This window comes from Caenorhabditis briggsae (assembly GCF_000004555.2).
Source record: "Caenorhabditis briggsae complete genome, chrIV, whole genome shotgun sequence".
NCBI lineage: Eukaryota > Metazoa > Nematoda > Chromadorea > Rhabditida > Rhabditidae > Caenorhabditis > Caenorhabditis briggsae.
The window spans coordinates 16,039,568-16,066,227 of NC_013487.2; the positions used below are offsets into that span (position 1 = coordinate 16,039,568).

The 26,660-nt window shown below is 38.2% G+C and overlaps 6 protein-coding genes across 6 annotated transcripts in view; 3 read left to right on the forward strand and 3 right to left on the reverse strand.

Moving 5' to 3' along the window:
* Positions 1–1,935, forward strand: part of CBG13928 — a gene marked incomplete at both ends in the record, with an annotated part of 5,559 nt that extends 3,624 nt beyond the window's left edge. Inside the window, one exon of the mRNA XM_002634774.1 lies at positions 1,745–1,935. Coding sequence (XP_002634820.1) covers positions 1,745–1,935 — 191 coding nt within the window. The remainder of the gene's footprint in view (positions 1–1,744) is intronic.
* An 832-nt stretch (positions 1,936–2,767) lies between these two features.
* Positions 2,768–3,435, reverse strand: CBG13927 (the record flags this gene model as incomplete). The annotated part of the gene is made up of 2 exons (XM_002634773.1): positions 2,768–3,005; positions 3,089–3,435. The coding sequence occupies 2 exons, from the start codon at positions 3,433–3,435 to the stop codon at positions 2,768–2,770; spliced, it is 585 nt and encodes a 194-aa protein (XP_002634819.1).
* Positions 3,436–5,037: 1,602 nt separating this feature from the next.
* CBG13925 lies at positions 5,038–6,441 on the reverse strand (the record flags this gene model as incomplete). The annotated part of the gene is made up of 4 exons (XM_002634772.1): positions 5,038–5,167; positions 5,215–5,556; positions 5,747–6,199; positions 6,368–6,441. 4 exons carry the CDS (start codon positions 6,439–6,441, stop codon positions 5,038–5,040), a joined length of 999 nt encoding a protein of 332 aa, XP_002634818.1.
* A 2,971-nt stretch (positions 6,442–9,412) lies between these two features.
* Positions 9,413–17,632, forward strand: Cbr-clp-7 (the record flags this gene model as incomplete). The annotated part of the gene is made up of 9 exons (XM_045236309.1): positions 9,413–9,605; positions 10,225–10,302; positions 10,611–10,838; positions 11,967–12,416; positions 13,578–13,965; positions 14,944–15,211; positions 15,898–16,149; positions 16,854–17,240; positions 17,510–17,632. 9 exons carry the CDS (start codon positions 9,413–9,415, stop codon positions 17,630–17,632), a joined length of 2,367 nt encoding a protein of 788 aa, XP_045095298.1.
* Positions 17,633–19,938: 2,306 nt separating this feature from the next.
* Cbr-col-106 lies at positions 19,939–20,829 on the forward strand (the record flags this gene model as incomplete). The annotated part of the gene is made up of 1 exon (XM_002634770.1): positions 19,939–20,829. One exon carries the CDS (start codon positions 19,939–19,941, stop codon positions 20,827–20,829), a length of 891 nt encoding a protein of 296 aa, XP_002634816.1.
* A 544-nt stretch (positions 20,830–21,373) lies between these two features.
* On the reverse strand, positions 21,374–24,308 carry CBG13921 (the record flags this gene model as incomplete). The annotated part of the gene is made up of 5 exons (XM_002634769.2): positions 21,374–21,542; positions 21,987–22,156; positions 22,527–22,754; positions 23,441–23,678; positions 24,205–24,308. 5 exons carry the CDS (start codon positions 24,306–24,308, stop codon positions 21,374–21,376), a joined length of 909 nt encoding a protein of 302 aa, XP_002634815.2.
* Positions 24,309–26,660: the final 2,352 nt, after the last annotated feature.

Here is a 26,660-nt window from a genome sequence, read left to right on the forward strand (position 1 = left end):
TCTGTGACGGCAAAGATTTCAATTGAGGTCTGTTTTACACCCTCCAAAATTTTCAAAATGGTCGGAACCTTCCCAGGCGTGCACCAGACTCCTGAAAATGGTCAAAACGACCGAAAATCAACCGGAAAGTACGTGTTTATATCGTCAAACTTGAGCTTATTTATCCTGATTCCTGTGAGAGACACGAAACATTGGTCTCCGGTTGAATCATTCATCAAATATCGGCAATATGAGCCCGTTGATGAAACCATTGATGGCAATTAAAGGAACGGGGATCACACGGAGGAGGAGCGCCCCGTGGAAAATGCGGGAAGGATTAACAAGATTGGTCAATAGGGGGCTCAAAATGTCTCAAATTTTGCTGTGAATTCAAAAATATTTTGGAAAGATGTTGAAATTTCAGTTTGAACGTATTTAGAGACAATTTTAATTTTTGACCAAAAATATATTTTTTTGGAAAATTATTGACTTTCGAAATTTCAAGAAATCTTGGTTTAACGGTAAATAAAACTCAAAATCGTGTCATTCATAAAATTTGGAACGTTTTGAACCCCATATTGACCTATTTTGAGCAATGTTGAATTTCCAAGGGGTACCCCTCTGCGTGTGCGCCCCAAAACTCCAAATTTCATGAGAAAGTTAAATATTTGGCATAAAAATGGAAAGTTAATGCATTTTTCAGAAGTATGACACTTTCTGAAAAAAATTTTTTTTCGGAAATTTCAGATTTTTCTAAATTTCAACAAATCTAGATTTTCGGGCAAAATAGATCTCAAATTGGTGTGTTTCATAAAGGGTGTGACGTTTTGAGCCCCATATTGACCCATTTTGGTAAATTTTTAATTTTCCAGGGGTACCCCTCTGCGTGTGTGCCCCAAATATCAAAATCGTCAGAAATAGGTCGATATGAGGCTCAAAATGTCCCAAATTTCATGAGAAACTTAAATATTTTTGAAAAAATGGAAAGTTAATGCATTTTTCAGAATTATGAAAATTTCTGAAAAAAATTTTTTTTCGGAAATTTCAGATTTTTCTAAATTTCAACAAATCTTGATTTTCTTGCAAAATAGATCTCAAATTTGTGTTTTTCATAAAGTTTGTGACGTTTTGAGCCCCATATTGACCCATTTTGGTAAATTTTGAATTTTCCAGGGGCACCTCTCTGCGTGTGTGCCCCAAAATTCATAATGGTCAGAAATAGGTCGATATGAGGCTCAAAATGTCCCAAACTTTATGAAAAATTCAAATTTAAAATTAAACAATAAGAATAACCACATTTTAAAAAATAATGAGAATTTCAGAAAAAAAATTGTTTGTGAAAATTTTCAATTTTTCAAAATTTCGAAAAATCTTGATTTTCCAGCTACTTGAATGTTAAATTCGTGTTTTTCATAACATTTAAGACATTTTTGAGTCCCATATTGACCTATTTTGGTCAATTTTGATATTTGGGGCACACACGCAGAGGGGTACCCCTTGAAATTTCAATATTGGGCGAAATAGGTCAATATGGGGCTCAAAATGACCCAAATTTGACAATTAAAATTGACTTATTTTTAGCTTTCAATGGTTTTTGAGAAAATTTAATTTTTAGCTAAAAAAACATTTCTGTAATGATATGTTTTTGCTACTCAAAATTGTCCAAAATAAGTGGTTTTTTGACTCAAAATGTGTGAAATTTCACGAAAATTTCAAGTTTGACACTTCATTGTTCCAAAAATATACAACAAAAGTTATTTTCCAGGTTTCGCCTTCTCGATCCGTGAGCCCATCTTCAATGCGACTTATAAGCGTACAGCGACACGTGGATTCGCCAGGAAAATTCGTCTCGAATCCAGATGCACAAACGGATATCTGGTGCTCGATGGCTCCACAAAAATCCCATTTCCACGTGGCGCCGTCGCCACCATTGGATTCACTCTGGGGATGCGTTGAAGACTGTGATAGTTTGATGTGCAGGCAGTTCTTGGCTACAGTAACCCTTATCACTTTGAATGTCACTTAAACCTGATTTAACATGGGCTATATTTTTAACGGACGGGTTCTCCTCTTTTTTGTATTTTTCAAAAAACTCCAAAAAAATGCTTTTTGTGTATATAAATCATTTTTTATGAAATAAAAACTTGTATTTAGCTGTAAAATACCTGAAACAGCTCAGCAATTTTTCAGAACACATCAAAAAATCAAATTAAGTATATTTTGAGTTTTTAAACAAGCCTAAACACGGCTGTATTAGGCTCGCTCCTTTTTACTCCGAAAAAATCAAAGTGGGCGGAGCCTAGGCTTATTTTGAAGCTCAGAATTTATTGTCTTCATAGACGAAACTACTGTATCTTGTCTATAAGCAAAAAGTTACAAAGTGGGTCAAAAATTCGGGGGGTACAACTGATTTAGGGGTACAAAATTAGTGATTCGGGGGGTACAAAATGCCTTTTCGTACCGTTGAGTTGAAATGTTTTATCTAAACGAAGCTGCGAATCATTTAGAGGCAAAACCACGATTCAGAAGTGCAAAAAATACGACTTGCTAAAAAAATTTTGTAGCCCCTTGTACCCCCGAATTTTTTGCCCATATAGTGGCCAAGGTTTATTTCGCATGTAACTTTGTTCATTGAGAAGATACAGTAGTTCAAATAGTACCATTTTGTAGTACTTGTCGAGTTCTAATACAGTAAAAAGATACACTCTCTTTTCGTCCGTTTTCACAACTTTCAAGTCTTCATCAAACCATTTTTTGAAATGTATGTTTCTCGAAGTACAAGTGTAACCTATCGGGGTGATCCACCAGCCCTCCAGTGTCTTAAAAATGAACTCAAATCAGAGATGGAGAGTCTGGATCGTTCGATAAGAATATAGCAACAGTCGAAATTCATCAAGTTATCACAAGTTACCCAGTGTCCGTTGGAACGGATCCACAACTGTTTCATTGGTCCCAGTTCTCCATTGAATTTTAAATTGTTAGAGACATTGCCATCGATATTAAAGATGTGTGAAACACGTGCGTTTCTGTAAAAACTATTACCATTTAGGGGGGGGGGGGGGATTCCCTGAGAACATAATCTACCGTTCCGTCAGCATTCGTATTATACTTGGGATTCTTTTGCCAGTCGAAACACTTCAGCATCTTCTCCTGTCGATTATTGATCCAATCGAGTGCCCACGTACCGTATCTATCAGCTAGTAATCCGTTGATATCTAGGCTAAACAGATCAGTGACATAATCCACAATCCATTTTGTTCCCAATACTCGAGCATTGAAATAAAGAGCTGGACATTTATATGCAAACGCTCTTCTGTATTCATTAGTATGTTCTTTCAACTTTCCTCCTTTGGATTCTGCAATGGGTTTAACTATTATGACAGTTATCGGATTGGCGTGTTTAGATGTCCTAATGCTAACTCGTCCCCGTCTTGATCTATCATGAACAATATCCATTCCAACGGTTTCCTTCGTTCATAATGTCTTTTTAGAAGACATCCTACTTTTTTGGAGCAGAAAGAGGCAGATGCTCTGAAAATGTGCTCTTTTTAAGTTCAAATTTTACAAAACAGGTATACGGATATCAAAAAAAAAAATTGAGAAAGAACTTACATTTGATTAGGTTCCAAGAAACTGATGATTTCTGATAGCACGACAAATGGAGTACGGAGTATTGGAAAAGGCATTGGGAATGGGGAAGAAATGAATTGGATTGGGAAATGGGACACATATAGAATGAAGATGGTTCTGAGGAGACAGAAAGTGGGAGGGAAAACTTCATGGAATGGGAAAGTGTCGAATGGGTTACTGTCGACTACACACAAAATGACTCCTGGGAAGGTCTCTACTATAACTATCTCGATCAAGGTCGACCCCCATCCTACGAATGTGAGTGCTCTCCAACATATCTGGTGAGAACCTTCCCATGAGCCATTGTGTATCGTCCACAGTAACCCATTGAGCACATTGTCGTCTACATGCTTCTTATGTAGGACCTTTAGCGAGATAGTTAGAGTAGTGTCCTACCCAGGAGTCATTATGCGTGTAGCCTACATGCATGCAGTGTTTTCTCTCCCACCTTCGGATGGAATGGTCTGCATCTCTGGTAGAGAATCATTTTTCAAAGATTACTGTAGACTACACACCAAATGACTCATGGGAAGGAGATACCGTAAAACCTCTAATAGAACGACACCCGGATCGTCCACTTTGAGCCTATATATCTCATTTATTTTGAAAGATATCAAAAAGTGGTTAACTAGTAAAATGTTTATCAGGATATCAGCAAAATTTTACTAGCTAGCCACTTTTTGATATCTTTCACAGAAAATGAGATATATAGGCTCAAAGTGGACGATCCGAGTGTCGTTCTATTAGAGGTTTTACGGTATGCCCTTTCTTATCTTGATCTGGATAGTCTCTACGCCTTCCTCTCTATGTGTCTGCTCTAAAAGGTATCTGATGAGAGCACGGAACATGAGACAGAGAACGGGGTATGTCCTTCCCATGAGGGTACAGTAACCCATTGTATTTCATTCACCAGGTCTTCCTCCCAATTTCTCTATTATGAACCACCATCATTCTATCTGTCTCCGAATTCTTAATTCAATTCAATTCTCCCCCTTCCAATGCCTTTCCCAATACTGTAGACAATGCAAAATGACTCATGGGAAAGACATTTCGATATGGGTCGTATCCCAACCAAAGATACAATCCATTACTGGCTGTCTGCGAATCTCTGGGCGTCCCCGCCCCTTTTTACGAATGTGTCTGATTTTGGATAGCGAAAATATAGAGATTACAATAAAATGTTTTAATTTTTTTGACATTTAAAATCAGCAACAACGAAATCACATACAGGGAGTGTTAGAGAGATGGTGGAAGGGTAAGATAGTTGAAGATTTGAACACAGGAGCAGGTTTATTTAGAGGCCTCTGCTTTATGGAGATGCAAGACTATTCAACCAGCCATTGTGCCTCATTGAAATATAGGTTATTCTCAGATTCAATAAGCAATTTTATCATTGAACAAGAAACATGAAAAATCACGAAATTTCAATCAATTCCGATCCGCATGCCAAACAACCATCGTAAACATTCGGATATCACAATTTATCGTTGCCTTCACACCGTCCGTGCGTTGGATACTGTAGCCTCCTTGAATTTCAAACTCGCGATCCTCATCAGCACTGAAAAATGAATTAAAAGTACAGTAATCCAAAAAATGGTCACTAACACTACACGATATCTTCTCACTTCGTTCGTTTCCACAATTTCCAGGTCTTCATCAAAGTTGTCGAAAATTGTCAGATCATTTTCAAAATACACTTCTAGAAACGCCAATCGGGGTGAGCCACCGGCACGCCAGTGTCTTAAAAATGAATTGAAATCAGAGACGGAGAGACTGGAGCCTGTGATCAGGATATTATTGAAATCGTAGTTCATCAAGTTGTTAATAGTGACCCAGTGACCGTATGGCTGGATTACCAAATGCTCTGCTGGTCCCAGTTTTCCATCAAATCGAAAATGGTCGGAAACGTTGTCACGGATGCTTAAACACTTAGTAGCGCATACTTTTCTGTAAATATTTAAGATGTAAATTTAAAATCCTTATAAGATTTTACACATTTTTTGTCTAATCACGGCCCACTTTGGACAATTTTAAGATACAGACAAATCTCGGTTTTGTTTTGGGACATGACTTGGGCAAAACATGATGTGAGCCGATTGGCCAGGTTCTGGGCGCCCTCGAGTTTTCAGGAACTTACCTAAGCACATAATCCACTGTTGCGTCTGCATACCAATTATGTTTCAAGTTGGCAGACAATCCCATACCACCCAGCATCTTCTCCTGTCGAGTATTGATCCAATCGATTGCCCAAGTACAGGTTCTATCAATGACTAACCCGTAAACGTCTAGATCAAACAGATCAGTGACATAATCCACGATAAGTTTCGTTCCGAACACTCGATCTTTGGTATATAAAATCGAGCATTCCGGTGAGAAACGGAGTTTGTCCGATCTGTGTGCTACTCCTAATTCTGCGATGTGTCTCGTCATCATAACCGCTGTTCTGATGTTCATTTTTGATTTTGCAATTTCGACGCATCCATAAGAGTCATAATCTAACATGAATAATTTCCATTCCAATGGTTTCCTTTGTTGATAATGACTTCTTAGAAGACGTTCCATTTTTATGGAGCAGAAGGAGGCAGTCACTCTGAAAATGTTATCCTTATAGGTTCAAATCTTAGAACACAAGGGACTGACGACTTTTTTTCAATTTCAACTGGTCAAATAAAATTTTTGAAAGCTTCGGACAAGTTCCACTATTCAATACATGAATTTCTTATGTTTTGGAGAAAACGAAATAAATATAGAAACTTACATTTCCCTCGGTTCCAATACACTGATGATTTCTGAGAGCACGACGAATGGAGTACGGAGTACAGGGAAAGGCATTGGACAGGGAATGAAAAATGTATATAGTTGGATTGTGAGATGGGAGACAGAAAGAATGATGATGGTTCTAATGGAAAAGAGGGTGGATGGTAGGGAAGAACAGGTGAGAAGAGATTAGGGACAGTGGGTTAACGTAGATGAGGTAATCGACTCATGGGAAGGACATACTTGCTCTTCCATGCCGTTCTCTCTCTCTTCATGTTTTGTGCTCCCAGGAATAAGAACTGAATCTGGTGGGGACTAGACCATGAATGGGCGGGAAGAATGGGTTACTGTAGACATCACATCTATCTATCTTGGTCTAGTACTCCTACCAGATCTGATTCTTCTTCCTGGGAGCATAGGAAACGGTGTAGAGTGTCATGAGTCAATAACATCATCTACAGTAACCCATTGTTTCTAATCCCTTCTTCTCACCTAGGCGGAAATAAGATTCAGGGTGATGAATGTAAGAAGAAAGGTTGGCTGTTTTGTAAAGAAGCATTAATTGAGATCTGAGGCTTCAACCGAGCGATATCCTAAAACAGGCAAGACGTAGCATTTGAAAAGAGCAAGGTAGAATTCGGGGTGTTTGGAGTTAGACGACTTGAGAAGTTTTTTAGAACGGAGAAGAGTTATCTTTGCCTAGTCCCCACCAGATTCGGTTCTTATTGCTGGGAGCACAAAACATGAAGGAACGGCATGGAAGAGCGAGTAGACCCCTCCCATGAGTCGATCACATCAACTACAGTAACCCACTGTCCCTGATTCTTTCTCACCCATTCTATTCTCACCCACTTTTTCTCTTACGAATCATCATCATTCTATCTGTCTCCCACTTCCCAATCCAATTCATTTCTTGCCCATTTCAATGCCTTTTCCAATACTCCGTACTCCATTTGTCGTGCTATCAGAAATCATCAATTTCTTGGAGCCAAATGAAATGTAAGTTGATATATGAACTAACCCTAAAAGTATGCAAACATTTCGAGTTCGAAAACGTCGTCAGTACATTTCCTTGTAAGATTTGAACCTTAAAAAAGAGCCCATTTTTAAAATGACTGCCTCTTTCTGCACAAAACAACTTGAAATGCCTTATAAAAAGGCACTATCAAGAAAGGAAACCATTGGAATGGAGATTAACCATGATATACGTTGAGTCTCGTGGACGAGTCGACGTTGTGAGAGACGGCGATCGGAAAACTTCCATGTTTGCTAGACCAGTCGGTTTACGTCCCCGGGGCTAACTTCTTCCTAACCTCCGTAATCTTATAAAATTTGGAAATTCCTAATTCGGCAGCTTCTTTGAATGTTCGATTTCCCACGAAAATCATAAAAAATACAAAGCAAATGTTACACTTATTTATTATAAAGACGATGATTTCAAAAATATATGGTAAGTTCAATGGGTTCGATTCCCGGACGATGCACCATGTTTCCATGTATTATGGATATCCAGAAGGCCAGAGTACATCCTTGAGTCGATAGAAGTGACCTGGATCTAGGTCATCCGGATCTAGGTCACCCGGTTCCAGGTCACCCGGATCCAGGTCACCAGGATCTAGGACACCTAGATCCAGGTCACCCGGATCTAGGTCACCTGGATCTAGGTCACCTGGATCTAGGTCACCCGGTTCCAGGTCACCCAGGTCCAGGTCACCAGGATCTAGGACACCTAGATCAAGGTCACCCGGATCTAGGTCACCAGGATCTAGGTCACCCGGTTCCAGGTCACCCGCATTCCAGATCCCGGATCCTTTCTCCCCTTTCAGGAGCCCAGAGAACTGATTCTTTCCTCCACTTCTCTCTTCCTTTATAGTATTCTCTCTGAGGTCAATGGGTCATTTAGGGTCGTGAGTTTTTCAAATAATTTTTTTTCATCACGCTTAAATATCATTTGAATTTTTGTCTTTTGAAATTTGTGAAACTCCATAAAAAGAGCGTCCCATTGAACTTGATTATCTTGTTTCCTGTATGAGATATCAAAAAGTGGTCAACTGATAAAATGTTTATCATAATATCAGCTACATTTTATTAGTTGAGTATTTTTCGATATCTTTTGCAGGAACCGAGATAAACTGATTGATCTACAGTATCCATAATATGCTATTTTAGCTGCTAAAGAACCCGTAACTTTGAATTCCTATATCTCGGTTCTCGTAGAAGATATCAAAAAATAATCAACTAACAAAATGTTTGTGATATTATGATAAACATTTTATCAGTTGACCACTTTTTGATATCTTTTATAGGAAATGAGATATATGAGCTCAAAGTTGGCACTTTGAGTTTCAGTCTAGTTCATCAATTTTCCTCATTTTTTTCGATTATTTCGATTTCTATTGACCTCCAAACGTCATCAATTTTCCTAGGAGACGTCAATGTCTGCGTCTCCCCTCTCAATTAGATCTCTAATCGTTTCCACATGCGACTGACCGTTTGGGACGGGAAAAAGGGTGGAAAAGAGACAAACAACCCTTTCGTGTCTCTGCGTCTCTCGTTTGCTCATACTCTCTCACTGAGAATCGACCGAAATCGACGGTTTTTGGGGTGGCGGACAACAGTCAGAATTGTTCCTTTTCCTCAGAGGAAGTGTTTTGAAATAGTCCTTTTTTATAAGTTAAATTTGGTGAATATAGGCTGAATTTGAACCTTTTTTGCTTAAATTCTTGATTTTCAGCTTTTTCAAACACTTTTAATCACATCTAATCCACATCTAACGAGCTGGAAAATCGTTTGAAAAATTTCCAACAAAATTATTTTTTTTTTTTAATTTTAATAAATAATTTTTTCCATTTTTTTTCTTGCTTTTTCACTCCCAAAAATTGATGTTTACTCTGAAATTTGAGATTTTCAGCATTCCTTTTTTTCAATTTTCAAAATTTTTTTTTCCAGATTTTTTCTCTCGATTTTCCCCGAATTTTCACCCAAAAAACTCCCCAAATTTTCAGCTGATACTTGCTGAAAATTTGCTGAAAATCCGCTGAAAACCATGTCGGACGAGGAGGAATACTATGATGAGGACAACAGTGGTCAGGAAGAGGATTACGGTAATCAAGAAGATTACGGTAATCAAGAGGATTACGGAAATCAGGATGACTACAGTAATCAACAGGATTACGGTAACCAGCAGCAATATGGCTATGGCAATAATGATCAGCAATACGATCAAAATGATTATGGAGGTGAGAAATTGGCATGAAAAGGCCTAAAAAGCGTAAAAATGCAAGAAAATAACTATAAATTGGTTAAAAATGGCCTTAAAAAAGTCTAAAAATGTCCTGAAAGAGCCTTAAAATGACCTAAATTGGTCTGAGTGAGCCTAGACGACCTAATTTTGCTTCCTGGCGTTTCTAGCCTATTTTAGGCATTTTAAGGCCTAAACTGGTCTAGAACAACTTGAAAATGGCTAAAAAAGTCTAAAAATTGTCTAAAAATGGTCTAAGTAGTACCTGAAAAGCCTTAAAATGACCTGAACTGGCCTAAGCTAGCCTAGTTGGCCTGAGACTGGTTCCTGGCGTTTCTAGGCAGTTTTAGGCATTTTCAGAGCCTAAACTGGCCTAATTGATGCCTCGAAAGCCTTAAAATAGCTTTAAAATGGTCGAAAACGATCTAAAAACCTCTGAAATTCGTCGAAAATCGACCTAAACTAGCCTAGAACTACCTTAAGGTGCTTCTAGGCCCCTTTAGGTCGTTTTTAGGCTATTTTAGGTCGTTTTGGGTTATTTCAAAACGTTCAAAGCAGTTTTTAGGCCATTTCCTAGTCATTTTCGGTCCCAAAAGTCCCAAAATTTGAATTTTCAGGTGGATACGGTAACAATCAACAGCAGCAATATGGCTATGGCAACAACGAGGAGCAATACGATCAAAATGATTATGGAGGTGAGAAATTGACTTAAAAATGACTTAAAATGGCTGACAATTGTTGGAAAAAGCGTAAAACTGGTCTAAAAATGATCTAAATAGTACCTGAAAAGCCTTAAAACGACCTAAAGTGGCCTAAGCTAGCCTAGACAACCCTAAGATTGCTTTCTGCCGTCTCTAGGCTGTTTTAGGTCGTTTTTAGGCCCTTTAGGATCATTTTTAGCTATGTTTAGCTATTCTGGGCTACTTTCAGGCCATTTTTAGGCTATTTTAGACTATTTTCAGCTATTTCTAGGCCGCGAAACTCCAAATTTTCAAATTTTCAGGTGGCTACGATGAGTCCGAGGAGCCGGAAGAAGAGGATCCAGAGGATCCCGAACCAGAAGATCAAGACATCGATTATTCAGATGACGTGGAGAATTCGGAAGACGTCGTTGACGACGAAGAGGAAGAGGACGATGGATACACTCAAGTCGCCGCGCATACCAATCAAGCATCGGATGGAAATGAGGGAGGAAATAATGAGTCCCATGGAATGGGATCACTGATTAAAGGTGATTAAACATCGAAAAATTGATTTTTTGAGCTTAAAAATTGTTTAAAATAGTCCAAAATGGCCTAAAATAGCTTAAAATGAGTATGAATTTTTTTTTGTTGTAAAATGTTTATGACCCAAAACTTAAAAACCCGTTTGAATTTTGATTTCCTATATTTTCCATCGTTTTTAGCTCCTTATTAGCTTTAAAATGAGTTCAAACTCAACTAGTTTCCGCCCATTTTGAAATTTCACTTGGACACGTGACGCACGACCGCGGCGCGCCACTAAAAAATCAAAGTGGGCGGAGCCTAGTCGTGTTTGGGCTCAATTTGAAGCTCTTGATGAGCGGAACAATATAATAAGGTTTTGAAGAAGAAATAATCAAAATTTGGAGAGTTGTGGGAGTTTTTAATTTTTTGAAAATTTTTTCAAATTGTTTTTTTTTCAAAAATGTAGTTTTTGGGCTCATTTTGAAGCTCAGAACCTGTCAAAATTAAGTTTGGTTTGAAATTTGCTTTAAAATGAGCCCAAACTCGACTAGGCAGCGCCCATTTTGAAATTTCGCCTACAGACACGTGACGCACGACCGCGACGCGCCACAGAGAAACAAAATGGGCGGAGTCTAATCAATATGGGACTCATTTTAAAGCGCATGATGAGCTGAGCAAAATAGTAAGGTCTTAAGAAGGAAATAATCAAATTTTGGGGAGTTATGAAAAGTTTTAATTTTTTTGAAAAAAAATCTCCAAAAAAAATTATTTTTTTTTCGAAATATAGTTTTTGGGCTTATTTTGAAGCTCAGATTATGTCAAAATCAACTTTTTTGGAATTTGCTTAAAAATGAGCCCAAACTCGACTAGACTCCGCCCACTTTTAAGTTTCACTTTCACACGCGACGCGCCACTGAATTACCAAAGTGGGCGGAGCCTAGGCAATATGGGGCTCATTTTGAAGCTCGTGATGAGGTGAGCACGATAGTGAGGTCCTAAGAAGAAAATAATCAAAATTTTTAAAGTTATGAGAATTTCGAATTTTTTTGAAAAAAAAGTTTTTTCTGGATTTGGGCTAATTTTTGAGCTATTCTAACTTGGGCTCATCTTGAAACACAGAATCTTGTAAAGAGCTAATTACCCTTTAATTACAGGCGCTATGGATGGCTTCGGTGGTGGCGGTTTCGACGGTGTCGTCGGACAAATCGGCTCGCTGATCTCCGAAGGGGGCGGAGCTTCCGGAGGTGGTCTCTCCAACATTTTCTCATCTGGAGGCATGGAATCAATTGTTGGGAATCTCATCTCAACGGCGTCCCATCAATTTTTCGGAATCAATCCAGCGACAGGAGCCATCATTGGAGCCATAGCTGGAAATATCATATTCCAGATGGGCGGTACCAATAACTCGTTGAGTTCCATCGGAAAAGTGGTCCTGGATAATATTATTTCGGGAAAATTCAAGAGGGATATTCAACCATTTACCCCAGGAGGAGGGGGACCACCGGGTCTCGGATTCCAGCAGCAATTCCAGCCAATTAACTTCCAGGCTGAAAGACAGAGATGCCTAGATCAGCGGGTCTTGTTCGAAGACCCACAGTTTCCAGGTAAAATTTATCTGAAAATGGTCGAAAATGGCTGAAAATGACCTAAATCTCCTTAAAAACTGAATCAAACGTCTTCTAAGATCACGAGCTTCAAAATGAGCCCCAAATTGCTTAGGCTCCGCTTATTTTGATTTTTCAGTGGCGCGTCGCGGTTGTGCGTCGCGTGTCTGTAGGTGAAATTTCAAAATGGGCGGAGCCTAGTCGAGTTTGGGCTCATTTAAAAGCTGATAATAAGCTAAAAACCATGAAAAACATTAGAAATTGAAACATTAAATAAATTTCTAAAAATTTGGGTCTTGTAGCGAAACTTATTTTTTGGAATATTGGGACTTTATTTAGTTTTTTAATTTTTCCAAATTTCAATTTTCGGACCTCATTAACTTGTTTATCTTATTATGAGCTTCAAAATGAGCCCCATATTGCCTAGGCTCCGTCCACTTTGATTTTTCAGTGACGCGTCGCGGTCGTGCGTCGCGTGTCTAGGGGAAATTTCAAAGTGGGCGGAGCCTAGTCGAGTTTGGGCTTGTTTTAAAGCTGATAATGAGCTCAAAACGATGGAAAACATTAAGAGTCAAAAATCTTTGAATAAAAAAGTGAAAATTAGCAAAAATGAAAAATTGACCGTTTTGGGCAAATCTAGGTCTTTTGAGACTAGATGTTGGCTTAAAATCCGAGTTTTGTGCATTTTGTGGTCAAATATGGCGTTTTTCGTTACAATAAAAGCTGTTTTCATGACAATACAAGCTACAGTAATCTGGAAAAGTCTCAAAACCCCAGAGTTGCGTAAGCGGTCAAAATCTTAGTCGAAAAATGCCAGTTTTCAACTTTTCCAGTCAGAGTTTCAATTTATAATGTTTTTCATTGTTTTGAGCTCATTTTCAGCTTCAAAACGAGCCCAAACTCGACTAGGCTCCGCCCACTTTGAGACTTCCTTTTTGACACGCGACGCACGACCGCGACGCGCCACTGAAACACCAAAGTGGGCGGAGCCTAGGCAAAATGGGGCTCATTTTGAAGCTCGTGATCTAAAAAGACGTTGTAAATGGGTTTGAGAAAGGAATAGCTGAAAATTGAAAAGTTATGAGAGTTTTAATGTCTCTAGGACTTCGATTTTTTGGATTTTCTAGATGTTGACTCATCTCAAATTGCTAATTTTTGCAGCCAACAATTCTTCGCTCTACTATAAGACGCCTCCAGAAGACCCGATTGTTTGGAAGCGTCCCGGAGAGATTTACGAGAATCCACAGCTAATTGTTGGTGAAAAATCAAGATTTGACGTCAAACAAGGAGCTCTAGGGGACTGTTGGCTCCTGGCGGCAGTGGCAAACTTGACCCTTCGAGATGAGCTCTTTTATCGTGTCGTCCCGCCGGACCAATCGTTTACCGAGAATTATGCTGGAATTTTTCACTTCCAGTTCTGGAGATACGGTCAATGGGTGGATGTGGTCATTGATGATCGGCTGCCTACTGTAGATGGTCGTTTATGCTATATGAGATCACAGGAGAATAACGAGTTCTGGAGTGCCTTGTTGGAGAAGGCGTATGCTAAGTGAGCGTTTTTTTTAACTGAAAATGAGCCAAAAATCATGAAAATTGATTTGAAATGAAAAATCCCAATTTTTAATGTTTAGTTTTTCTCGAAAATTTGTCCGAATTTCACCTTTTTATGTTTTCAATCGTTTTCAGCTCATTACCAGCTTTGAAATGAACCCCATATTGCCTAGGCTCCGCTCATTTTGAAATTTCACCTGGACACGCGACGCACGACCGCGACGCACCAGGGAAAATTCAAAATGGGCGGAGCCTAGTCGTGTTTGAGCTCATTTTAAAGCTCGCAACACCTCAAATACAATAGAATAAAAAAATTTCGAATTGGGTCAAAATTGACCGATATACGGTAGTTTTAATATTCGTATCGAGCTGTTTCAATTTTCGTATCGAACTTTTAATTCCTAATGCTTTTTTATCGTATTCTGCTCATTATCAGCTTCAAAATGAGCCCAAACTCAACTAGGTTTCGCTCACTTTGAGTTTCGATGACGCGTCGCGGTCGTGCGTCGCGTGTCTAGGTGAAATTTCAAAATAGGCGGAGCCTAGACGTGTTTGGGCTCATTTTGAAGCTAATAATGAGTTAAAAACAATTTGAAACGTTAAAATTCAAAATTCCAACGATTTTTTAAAATTTAGGTCTTGAAGCGAAAATAACTTTTTTTGGAATATTGGAACTCGTATTTACTGCTTTCAATTTTAAAAATTTTGAATTTTGGGCTTCATTATCTTGCTCTGCTGATCATGAGCTTCAAACAGAGTAAGGCTAGACTCCGCCCACTTTGAAATTTCACCTAGACACGCGACGTACGACCGCGACGCGTTGGGGAAAAATCAAAGTGGGCGGAGCCTAGTCGAGTTTGGGCTCATTTTGAAGCTCGTAATCTCAAAGGACGTTGTAAATAGTTTAAAAACAAAAATAATAAAAATTTCGAGAGTTATGATCCTTGTTAATTTTCGAATTTTCAAATTTTTCCAGACTCTACGGCGGCTACGAGCATTTGGATGGTGGAACCACTGCCGAGGCTCTTGAGGATTTCACAGGAGGCCTGACTGAGTTTTTTGATCTGGAAAAAGGCGACAAATCGACGATTCTGGCAATGCTGGTCCGTGGAATGCAAATGGGATCTCTGTTTGGATGCTCAATCGACGCTGATGAGAATGTTAAAGAGGCTCAGTTGACAAATGGTCTGGTTAGAGGACATGCCTACAGTATTACGGCCATTCAAACTGTCAATACTTACTCGGTAAGTGCAAAAAATGACTGAAAATTGGGTAAAAAATGGAAAAGATCGGTTGAAAATGGTCTAAAGCTGCCGTAACTTTCCAAATTTCGATTATTTCTTCCTAAAACTTATTTAGTGTTTATTCTGAAATCATTAGCTTCAAAATGAGCCCCATATTGCCTAGGTTCCGCTCACTTTCATTTTTCAAGGGCGCGTCGCGGTCGTGCGTCACGTGTCTAGGTGAAATTTCAAAATGGGCGGGGCCTAGTCGAGTTTGAGCTCATTTCGAAGCGCTCAATGCATCAAATCAGAAAGAATCACAATTTTTCAACCTGGCTCAAAATTGATCGAGTTATGGTAGTTTCAGTTTTGAATCAAAATTGCCTCAAAATTTGAAATTACAATAACGTTTTTCATTTTCATCAAATTCAGAAAATTTAAATTGTATCGTATTTGTGGTGTTGCGAGCTTCAAAATGAACCCCAAATTGCCTAGGCTCCGCCCACTTCGATTTTTCACCTAGACACGCGACGCACGACCGCGACGCACCTGAAAAATCAACGTGAACGGAACCTAGTCGAGTTTGGGCTCATTTTGAAGCTCGTAACTTCACAAAGTGATTTAAACTGTTTTTGAAAAAAAATAATCAAAATTTGAAAAGTTATGATGATTTTTCAAAATTTTATACATTAAAAAATTTTTTCCAGGGTCAAACCCCACTGCTGCGCATCCGCAATCCATGGGGAAACTCGAAAGAATGGAATGGTGCATGGTCTGACGGTGCATCAGAATGGAATCAAATCGATCCATCCCAACGGGAACAAATGAATGTGCAATTTGCAAAAGATGGAGAATTCTGGATGAGTTTCGACGATTTCATGTCCAATTTCACCCAGATGGAGTGTTGTAATCTGTCTGCAGATGTGATGGATGAGATTTCCGAAATGACTGGTGTGGAGGTAGGCTGAAAACTGGTAAAAAATTGGCTGAAAATGAGCCAAAAATCATGAAGATCGGCTGAGAATGAAAAATTCCAATTTTTAATTTTCAATTTTTCTCGAAAACTAGCCGGAATTTTAATTTCTAATGCTTTTTTATCGTATTACGCTCATTATCAGCTTCAAAATGAGCCTAAACTCGACTAGGTTCCGCTCACTTTGAAAATTCACCTAGACACGCGACGCACGACCGCGACGCGCCTCTGAAAAACCAAAGTGAGCGGAGCTAAGCAATATGGGGCTCATTTTGAAGCTTATGATAAGTTGAAGGAAGTAATAGAAACCAAAATTTGAAATTATGAAAAATGAAAAAAAAAAAGAAAATTTCGATTTTCCAACAAAAAATTTTCAAGACTCAATTCTTTGAAAATTTGTCAGAATTTTGATTTCTAATGTTTTTCATTGTTTTGAGCTTACGAACAGCTTTGAAATGAAACCAAACTCGACTAGGCTCCGCCCATTTTGAGATTTTCCCTAAACACGCGACGCACGACCGCGACGAGCCTCTGAAAAACCAAAGTGGGCGGAGCCTAGGCAATATGGGGCTCATTTTGAAACTCTCGATTTCAGAAATTGTTTGAGATAATTTTAAGGGATATATAGCCGGAATTTGGAGAGTTATGAAGATTTTAATTTTTCGGAAAAACTTTTTTTCGAAAATTTAGTTTTTTTGGCTCATTTCGAAGCTCCCATCTTCCAATTTTCAGATTCACGACAAGCAACGTCACCAATGGGTCGAAAAGCAAGAGGACGGAGAGTGGAACTCTCGTCAAGGCACCGCCGGAGGCTGTCAAAACAACGACACCTACATTCAGAATCCACAGTATGCCACGGCGTTCCAAGTACCACAGGATGCTGTAGAGCACGATGGGAAGTGTACAGTAATTGCGGCGGTTTTGCAAAAGTATAGAAGAGAGATGAGATCCAAGAATTTGGATAATTTGCCGATCGGATTTTCGATTTATCGATCGGAAGGGGGCGGTGGACCACTTCAATCGATCGCCGGACAGAAGCCTGTGGCACGGACCAAGGTCTTTATCAATATGAGAGAGGTAATTAAAAATTAACTAAATTATTAAATTAAAAATTCAGAAATTCAGAAATTCAGAAATTCAGAAATTCAGAAATTCAGAAATTCCAAAAATTCAGAAATTCAGAAATTCCAAAAATTCAGAAATTCAGAAATTCAGAAGATCAGAAATTCAGAAACAATACAAATTTTTGAATATTGAATCACAGACTTTCGGAAATCTTTAAAATTCTTTTTTTTTTTTGGATTACTGTACCCCTTAAAAATTGATTTGATTTTAATAAAATTCAGGTTACTGTACGCTTCCGCGTCCCACCTGGACAGTATGTCATCGTTCCGTGCACCTTTGACGCTTATGATGATGCGTCGTTCCTGTTGAGAGTGTTCGCCAATGCCGAGTTTCAGACAAAGTGAGTTGAGGGTTTTTGACTGAAAGTGCTGAAAATTGGCTGAAATCTGAACCTAAAATCATGAAAATCGGCCGAAAATGAGCCTAGATAGCCTAAAAATAATAGAAATCGAACATCTGGACACACAGAAAGACATACAGAAACTTAGGAAAAAATGGTCTAAATTGACCCAAAAATGTGCCTAAATTGGCTTAAAATGACCCTAAACTGGCTTAAAAATGGGCTTATATTAGCTCAAAAATGATCTAGATTGGCTTAAAAATGCGCCTAAATTAGCTTGGAATAGGCCTAAATTGGCTTAAAATAGGCCTAAATAGGCCTAAAACTGGCCCAAAAATGGTCTAAATTGGCTCAAACATGGTCTAAATTGGCTCAAAAATGATCTAAATTGGCTCAAAAATGGTCAAAATGTCCTTTTTTTCAGCCGTCTTCGCTAGAATGGACCCAAATAGAGCAACGACATCTGGACATCTGGACACACAGAATCTTAATTTTTCTCATTTAATTTTTTTCTTATTCGTCTCGCCTTTTTTGTATCCTAATAATTCCAAAAAAACACAATTCTACAGTTTTTTTTTAGAATCCCAAAAAAATTGAAAATTTCCAAATTTCAAAGTTTCTTTCCTCACATAACTTGATCCGAATTACAAGACTAGGCTCCGCCCACTTTGAAATTTCACCTAACACGCGACGCACACGACCGCGACGCGCCACTGAAAAATCGACGTGGGCGGATCCTAGCCGAGTTTAGGCTCATTTTGAAGCTCACAACACCTCAAAAACGGTGCAATTTGAAATTTTTAAATTGGATGAAAACTAAGAAAGTTATCGTACTTTCAAATGTTGAACAAATTTTGATTCAAAAATTGAAACTACCATAACTCGGTCAATTTTGACCCAATTTGAAAAATTTTGATTGTTACACATTTGATGCGTTCTGGGCTTCAAAATGAGTATAATCACGACTAGGCTCCGCCCACTTTGAATTTTCACATAGACACGCGACGCACGACCGCGACGCGCCACTGAAAATCAAAGTGGGCGGAGCCTAGTCGTGTTTGGGCTCATTTTGAAGTCCATGACTTCAGAATGGTGAATATAAGTAGTTTAACCAATTTTAATAGGATTTGAGAAAGTTTTATAAAAAATCGATGTTCCAAAAAAAATTTTTTCAACTTTTTTGTGATAAAAATCTTCTCTATTTTATTATCAACTTTTGGTTAACTAAACTTCCTCTTTTCCTTTCAATTAAACAAAAAAAAATCGCCGATCACAGAAAACTTTTTTTCCACTGATTACGGTTTCCATAGAGAGTCACTTGATGCCTTATCACCTAATCAAACGACGCGAAAACCAGTTTTCTTATCTAATTTTCTTTTTATTCTTGGAACTTTTTTTTCTTAGTAAGATATTTCTCTCTTTTCAATTTGAAACAAACAGAAACTGTAAAGTTTAAACTAAAAGTGGGCGTGGCTTGGAGGTGGGCGGAGCCTAAGAGGACAGTATAAAACCAGGGTGATAAGGAAGGAAATTTCACTTTTTTCATTCGGTTAGGTTTGCGGGAAAAATTGCTATATTTTAATTTTTCGAAAAAAACTTTTTTGGAAAATTTTTAAAATTAACATTTTTTTCAAATTTAATTTTTTATTTTCCATTTTTTCTCGAAAATTAGGTAGAATCTTGATTTTTAATGTTTTCTGTGGTTTTGAGCTCATTATTAGCTTCAAAATAAGCCCAAACTCGACTAGGCTCCGTTCACATTGATTTTTCAGGTGCGTCGCGGTCGTGCGTCGCGTGTCTAGGTGAAAAATCAAAGTGGGCGGAGCCGAGGCAATATGGGGCTCATTTTGAAGCTCGTAATCTCAGAATGTTTTCTAAAAAGGTTTTAGGGATAAATAACCAATATTTGGAGAGTTAAGATTTTGGATTTTCCAAAAATAGTTTTTTCTTCAAGCCCCAAATCTCCAAATTTGTCAGAATTTTGACTTTTAATGCTTTTAATCACACTCATCTCATCATTAGCTTTAAAATGTGCCCCCACACAACTAGGCTCCGCCCAATTTGAAATTTCCCCTGGACACGCGACGCACGACCGCGACGCGGCTGAAAAATCAAAGTGGACGGAGCCTAGTCGTGTTTGGGATTATTTTGAAGCTGAGAACGTGCTACATTTGAAGCTGAATATGCCAGCACGATAAGAGACATGGATTTTTTGAAAAATGGACTTTTTAGTTTAAAGTTCCGCATTTTTCTTCTAAATCTAAAGTTTGCCACCGAACCAAAAAATTCAAAATTTCGAAATTCTTGCAGATGGGCGCGTTCGGCACGTTGGCGTGCGCTTCGGCGACAATTCTAACCATCGGATCCCTGGCAACCATGTGCTTGATCGTTTCCGACATCAACGGTCTCTACAATGACGTCATGGAAGAGTCCAGAACCACTCGTACTGTAGCCGACGACGCGTGGGCGGAGCTTCTCCGTAAGAACGGCGCTCCAGAAGCTTCAAGAGAAGCTGTGGCAGCCATGCTTTTGGGTAGAAACAAACGTAACGCTCAGTGTAACTGTGGAGCCAAGAGCCATGGATGCCCAGCCGGACCACCAGGACCACGTGGACCAAACGGACAGCCAGGACAGGATGGACCAGACGGTCTGGATGGAGCCAATGGAGCACCAGGATACGCTGGAGCCATCAAGGAGGAATTCGGTGGGGCATGCATTTCTTGCCCAGCCGGACCACCAGGACCACCAGGACCAGATGGATGCGCTGGGGAGCCGGGACAAGATGGAGAGCCTGGGCATGATGGAAAGAATGGATCACCAGGGGCTCCAGGAGGACCCGGACCAAAGGGACCAGCTGGGCATCCAGGAAAGGCCGGAAGAGGGGGACCAAGAGGACCAGCTGGAGCCAAAGGACAGACCTATCTGCCAGGAGCCGCGGGACATCCAGGAAACAGTGGAAGACGAGGACCACCGGGACCAGCTGGACCAAATGGAAAGAATGGAAAGCAGGGAGCCGATGGTATTCCAGGAGCCGGTGGTGCTCCAGGACAACACGGAATTCCTGGAGTCGATGGAGAACCAGGAGCACCGGGAGAGGATGCCGCGCCAGGAGGAGATGCCGCCTACTGTCCATGCCCAAATAGATCGGTGGCTGTGGAAGCGGCTCCAGCCACGACTGAGCAGATTTATAAGACTCATTAAAAAAGATAAGATAATGATGAATAAAGAATTTTGCATTTCAAAAGTTCTGAAATTACAGTAATCCTGATGCTTTGAAACGTTGCTTTCAGGAGTTCTAGAAAACAGAAAACGGTGTTCCTTCGAACCTGTGACCCTTAGAAAGTTGCCCATTCTGATTGAAAATGCCTATTTTCAATTCAGCTCGTGTTCAGCTTTTAAATGAGCCCCAACACGGCTAAGCTCCGTCAACATTGTTTGTTCAACTGGACACGCGACGCACGACCGCGACGCGCCACTGAAAAACCAAAGTGGGCGGAGCCTAGTCGTGTTGGGGCTCATTTGAAAGCTGAAAGCGTAATAAATTCGAAAATAGCATTTTTGATTGAGTTAGGCAAATATTAGCGAACTTATGACAAAAACAAATTTTGCCAAAAAATGAGAATTTTTTGAAAAGTCCTAAAAATCGAAATTTCGTAATTTTTTAGGCTATACTTAACATTTATTGTGTAATTTAAATGCAAATTAACATAATTAAAGAGAGAAAACTTGGGAAAAAATCCAAAAATCAGTCATATCGTGTCGAAGAATAGTGCGTTTCGCGTTCTCCGTATACTGTAGTCAGCGATTTCGTCGGAATCGGACGGATCATCCATCTACAGAAGATTCGACGGAACCCATGGTTATACGGTTTGATGTAGTACATTGTGATGATTGGTTGAATCAGTGGAATCACGCTGGAAATCAATTTATGGAATTTGAAACTATGATATTTGGGATTTTCATAAAAAATGCTTCAAAATGAGTATGAACATGATATAATTTCCAAAAAAGTTTAGTGGAAATTGAAATTTTTCAGTTTTCCAGGGATAATTGTTGGTTTTTTTTACTATAACTCCCCAAATTTTGAGCATTTCTACTTGAAATTTATTTAAAACTCTTTCTGAAGTCAAGAGCTTCAAAATGAGCCCCATATTGACTAGGCTCCGCCCACTTTGATTTTTCCCTTGGGGCGTCGCGGTCGTGCGTCGCGTGCCCGGGTGAAATTTCATAGTGGGCGGAGCCTAGTCGAGTTTGGGCTCATTTTGAAGCATTTTTTCTCCCGAATCAGTTTATTTTTATTTTTTTTTATTTTGGAGCAAAACTAGCAATGTTATGGTCTATAAAAAGGGGAAAATTACCTAAAAAGTGTGTAAACCAAGTATTCCGCTACAGTGACATCAATGAATTCCAAATGATAAAGTCCGTATAAAGTGATTGGCGGGAAAACAAAGAATATTGGGACCGACGCCTGAATAGTGAGAACCTGGATCAGTTTACGATGGCCTTTTTCGGTTCCCTCGGACATTGTCTGAAAATTTCAACTTTCTTTTGGGTGAATTGAAGTTCAAAAACTCTGAAAACTAGAAAAAACAGTGCAAAAATCTTAAAAAAGAGAAAAAATGGACCGTGGGTTTGAATTTTGAAATTTAAGCTAGACACGCGACGCACGACCGCGACGCGCCACTGAAAATTCAAAGTGGGCGGAGCCTAGTCGTGTTTGAGCTCATTTTGAAGCTGAAAACGTGACAAAAACGATAGAAAACATTAGAAATTGAAATACTGGCTTGTTTCGAAAATTTTGGACGGTGAAAAAAGGGAATTCTTCATTTTCCGTCAATTTTCATGATTTTTGGCTCACTTTCAGCCATTTTTTAAAAAACAATATGGGATTCTCTTACCGTTTTATTATGCAGCAGGTAATTGTGCACTTTTTTGTAGAAGAAAATCACCAAACAATAAATTGGGAACATTGGAAGGACAATTGTCGCCAAAGTGACAGAAGTCAGTGGAGAATTGATCATATGATTTCCAGAAATGAAAAAATGGTCCAATTTATAAAATGGCTTGTTCTGTTTCAGATAAGTCGTTATCTCGTCTGGAGGCGATTCCGAGAAAATGAAGCAAATCTGGAAAAAAATCCGAAAATTCCAATTTCCGAATTATTCAACTTTTATTTCTATCATAACTTCTTCAAACTTTTTCCAATTCTGCCGAAAATTTTATTTTTGAGATCAGCTCGTTATCAGCTTCAAAATGAGTACAAACACGACTATATTTTCTGAAAAAATTAGGCTCCGCCCCTTTTTGCCCTAAAATTCAAAGTGGGCGGAGCCTAACCGTGTTTGGGCTCATTTCGAAGCTCACAACGTGAGAAATGCGAAAAAACTAAAATTTTCACAACTGGAGGAAAATTGACCAAGTTATGGTAGTTTAAATTTTTAGGAAAATTTGACATCAAAATTGAAACTACCATAACTTGGTGAGTTTTCATCCAATTCGAAAAATTTTGATTGTCTCGCATTCACCGTGTTGTGCGCTTCAAAATGAGCATGAACTCGACTAGGCTCGGCCTATTTTGAATTTTCACTTTTTAGTTTAGGCTCATTTTAAAGCTAATAATCTGAAAATGTGCTATATATAGTTTTTAGAAAGAAATACTCAAAATTAGGAGAGTTATGATAGTTTTTGGAAAAGTTGTGAAAAATATTTTTTTTGAAAAATTGCAATTTTCGAAATTTTCCAATTTCTATCAAATTTGGGCTCATTTTGAAGCTCTTAACGAGCTCTATTCAAATATGTTATTTTAACTCACATGTTGCGCAAATGCCACCAGCCAAAGGCAAAAACACATAATAATACAGGACTTTTGCTCAGGAGCCGGACGAATCAAGATCCAATATCGGAATCCGAAGCTAATTGGAAAACAAAGGAACATATAGAACAGAGAGTGGAGCATCACACAGTATGCCAAATAACCTCCTTGAGCACCTCCAATCCATCCAGCTGGACCAAGGGAAATATAGGCAAATGCCCATTTATTTGGGATTATTCTGAAAAATAGGAATTTTGGACTTTTTTCGGGGTCTGGGACCATTTTTTCAGGCATCAACGCTAAAAAATTCGTGATTTTCAAGAATTTTTCACCCCGAAAAGTCATCATTTTCAGTTAATTTCAGGTAATTTTCAGCCCAAAAGTTGCCTTTGAAAGTTTTTAGGTTTTTCAACTTTAAACTTTTTAAAACCTACCGTAACTTTTTAAACTATTCCCTAAACTTACTGAAAACTACATTTTTGACGTCAGCGCATTATTAGCTTTAATATGAGCATAAACACGATTAGACTCCGCCCATTTTGAACCTGCACCTAGACACGCGACGCACAACCGCGACACGCCCCTGAACAGCCAAAGTGGGCGGAGCCTAGCCATGTTTGAGCTCATTTTGAAGCTCGTAACTTCAGAAAATTTTATAAATGGTTTTTGAACAGAAATACCTGAAATTTAGAAAGTTATGATGATTTTGAATTTTTCAAAATTTTCAAAAAAAAATATTTTTACAAAAATTTGAAAAAACCTACCGTATCTGTGCCAAAGTACAAGAAACCGCAAAAACCAAGTCGCCAAGAGTGGTATTAATCAAAAATATACTGTATAATTGAAGGGATTTGGGGGACTTGAACATAATTAGGTAGATCAAAATTAGGTTCAATGGGATCGCAAAAGAGCCAGTTATCCACCAGAATGTACTCGCCGCGTAGTCATAGGGCGTCCATTTTTGTTTCTGGAAAATCAAAAAATTGAATTTAGCTGGTTGAGAGCTTCAAAATGAGCCCAAACTGGATAGGAATTCAAAAGTTTTGAAAAATTGAATTTTTCAAAAATTTCGAAAAATTCAAAATTAACATAACTTCCCAAATTCCGAATATTTTACCCTAAAAGCTATTAGAAACTTTTTCTGAGGCCAAGAGCTTTAAAATGAGCCCAAACACGACTAGGCTCCGCCCACTTGGAATGTCAGTGGCGCGTCGCGGTTGTGCGTCGCGTGTCTAGGTGAAATCTCAAAGCGGGCGGAGCCTAGTCGAGTTTGGACTCATTTTAAAGGATTTTACAAGCTGATTTCAAATTTGGCAGATTCTGAGCTTCAAAATGAGCCCCAACACGACTAGGCTCCGCCCGTTTTGATTTTTTGGGGTCAAAGGGGGCGGAGCCAAGTTTTCCCCGAATATAGCCGTGTTTATACTCATTTTAAAGCTGAGAACAAGCTGGGTTCAAAAATAAAAATTTCAGCAAGAGAAAGAGAAAACAAAAAAAGTTATAATAGAAATAAATTTTGAAATTTCCCCTTTTTAAAAATATCTGGAAATCTAAATCAAATTTGGACTTCAAAAATTTGATCTTTTGTTATTAATATTCCAAAAAATCCTTCTTTTTCCTGGAAAATGACATATAAATTTTCTATTTTTCCGGAATTATTATTTTTCTGTATAAGACCAACCCACACCAAAAATTATACGACCAACGTCAATAGGTTTCCGTAAATTAAATTTTCTGGGTGATTTGATATTGGTTGGTTAATGTAGAAGGTGAAACATTGAAACAGGGAAGAATGATCAAAGTTTGGACTAGACTTTTATGAACTTTGGAGTTTCTCGAAACTTTGAATCTACTGTAACTTTGTAAACTGTTCCCCAAACTTGCTGAAAACTACATTTTTGAATTTCGCTTGTTATCAGTTTCAAAATGAGTATAAATACGACTATATTTACAAGGAAAAATAAGCTCCGCCATTTTTGGTCCCAAAAATTTCAAAATGGGCGGAGCATAGTCGTGTTGGGGCTCATTTTGAAACTCTGAATCTTTCAAAATTGAATTTGCCGCGCAAGCTGCATTAAAATGAGCCCAAACTCGACCAGGCTCCGCTTATTTTAAAATTTCACGTAGCGCACGCGACGCACGACCGTGACGCGCCACTGAGAATCAAAGTGGGCGGAGCATAGGCAATACGGGGCTCATTTTGAAGCTCTTGACTTCAAAAAGAGTCAAAAATAGTTTTCAAGAAAAAATAACTGAAAATTAGAAAGTTATGATGATTTTGAACTTTTCGAAAATTTTGGAAACTTCAATTGTTCAATTTCATTCAAATTTGGGCTCATTTTGAAGGTCTTAACAAGTTGAATTCAAATATCGTTTAGTTAGTAATGTTATTCTATTGCTCATTCTTCAAATCTAGGCTATAATGAACTCAATTTGTCTAGAAGGAACTCTTTTTTCCTCGAAAAACCAATCAGATCAAAAGTTTTTTGATTGAGAACAAGAAAAATGGTGATAAATAAAAAATAAAAAGGAGAATTTAAGTTTTTTGAAATCTTAAATTTTTCACAAAAAATCCAAAAATCTGAAAATGTGGAAATCTGAAATTAGAAAAAATTACAGAAATTTAGAAATTCAGAAATTCAGGAATTCAGAAACTCAAAAAGTCAGAAAGTCAGAAATTTAGAAATTCAGAAATTCAGGATTCAGAGATTCGGAAATTCAGAAATTCAGAGATTCAGAAATTCAGAAATTCTGAAATTCTGAAATTCTGAAATTCAGAAATTCAGAAATTCAGAAATTCAGAAATTCAGAAATTCAGAAATTCAGAAATTCAGAAATTCAGAAATTCAGAAATTCAGAAATTCAGAAATTCAGAAATTCAGAAATTCAGAAATTCAGAAATTCAGAAATTCAGAAATTCAGAAATTCAGAATTTCAGAAATTCAGAAATTCAGAAATTCAGAAATTCAGAAATTCAGAAATTCAGAAATTCAGAAATTCAGAAATTCAGAAATTCAGAAATCCAGAAATTCAGAAATTTTGAAATTCTGAAATTCTGAAATTCAGAAATTCAGAAATTCAGAATTTCAGAAATTCAGAAATTCAGAAATTCAGAAATTCCTTATTTTCAGAAAATTTGAATTTCAGACTTTGAAAAATCTTAAATTTGCAAAAAATGATTTTACTGTAACAGCACAAAATAAAAAAAAACTCACCACAA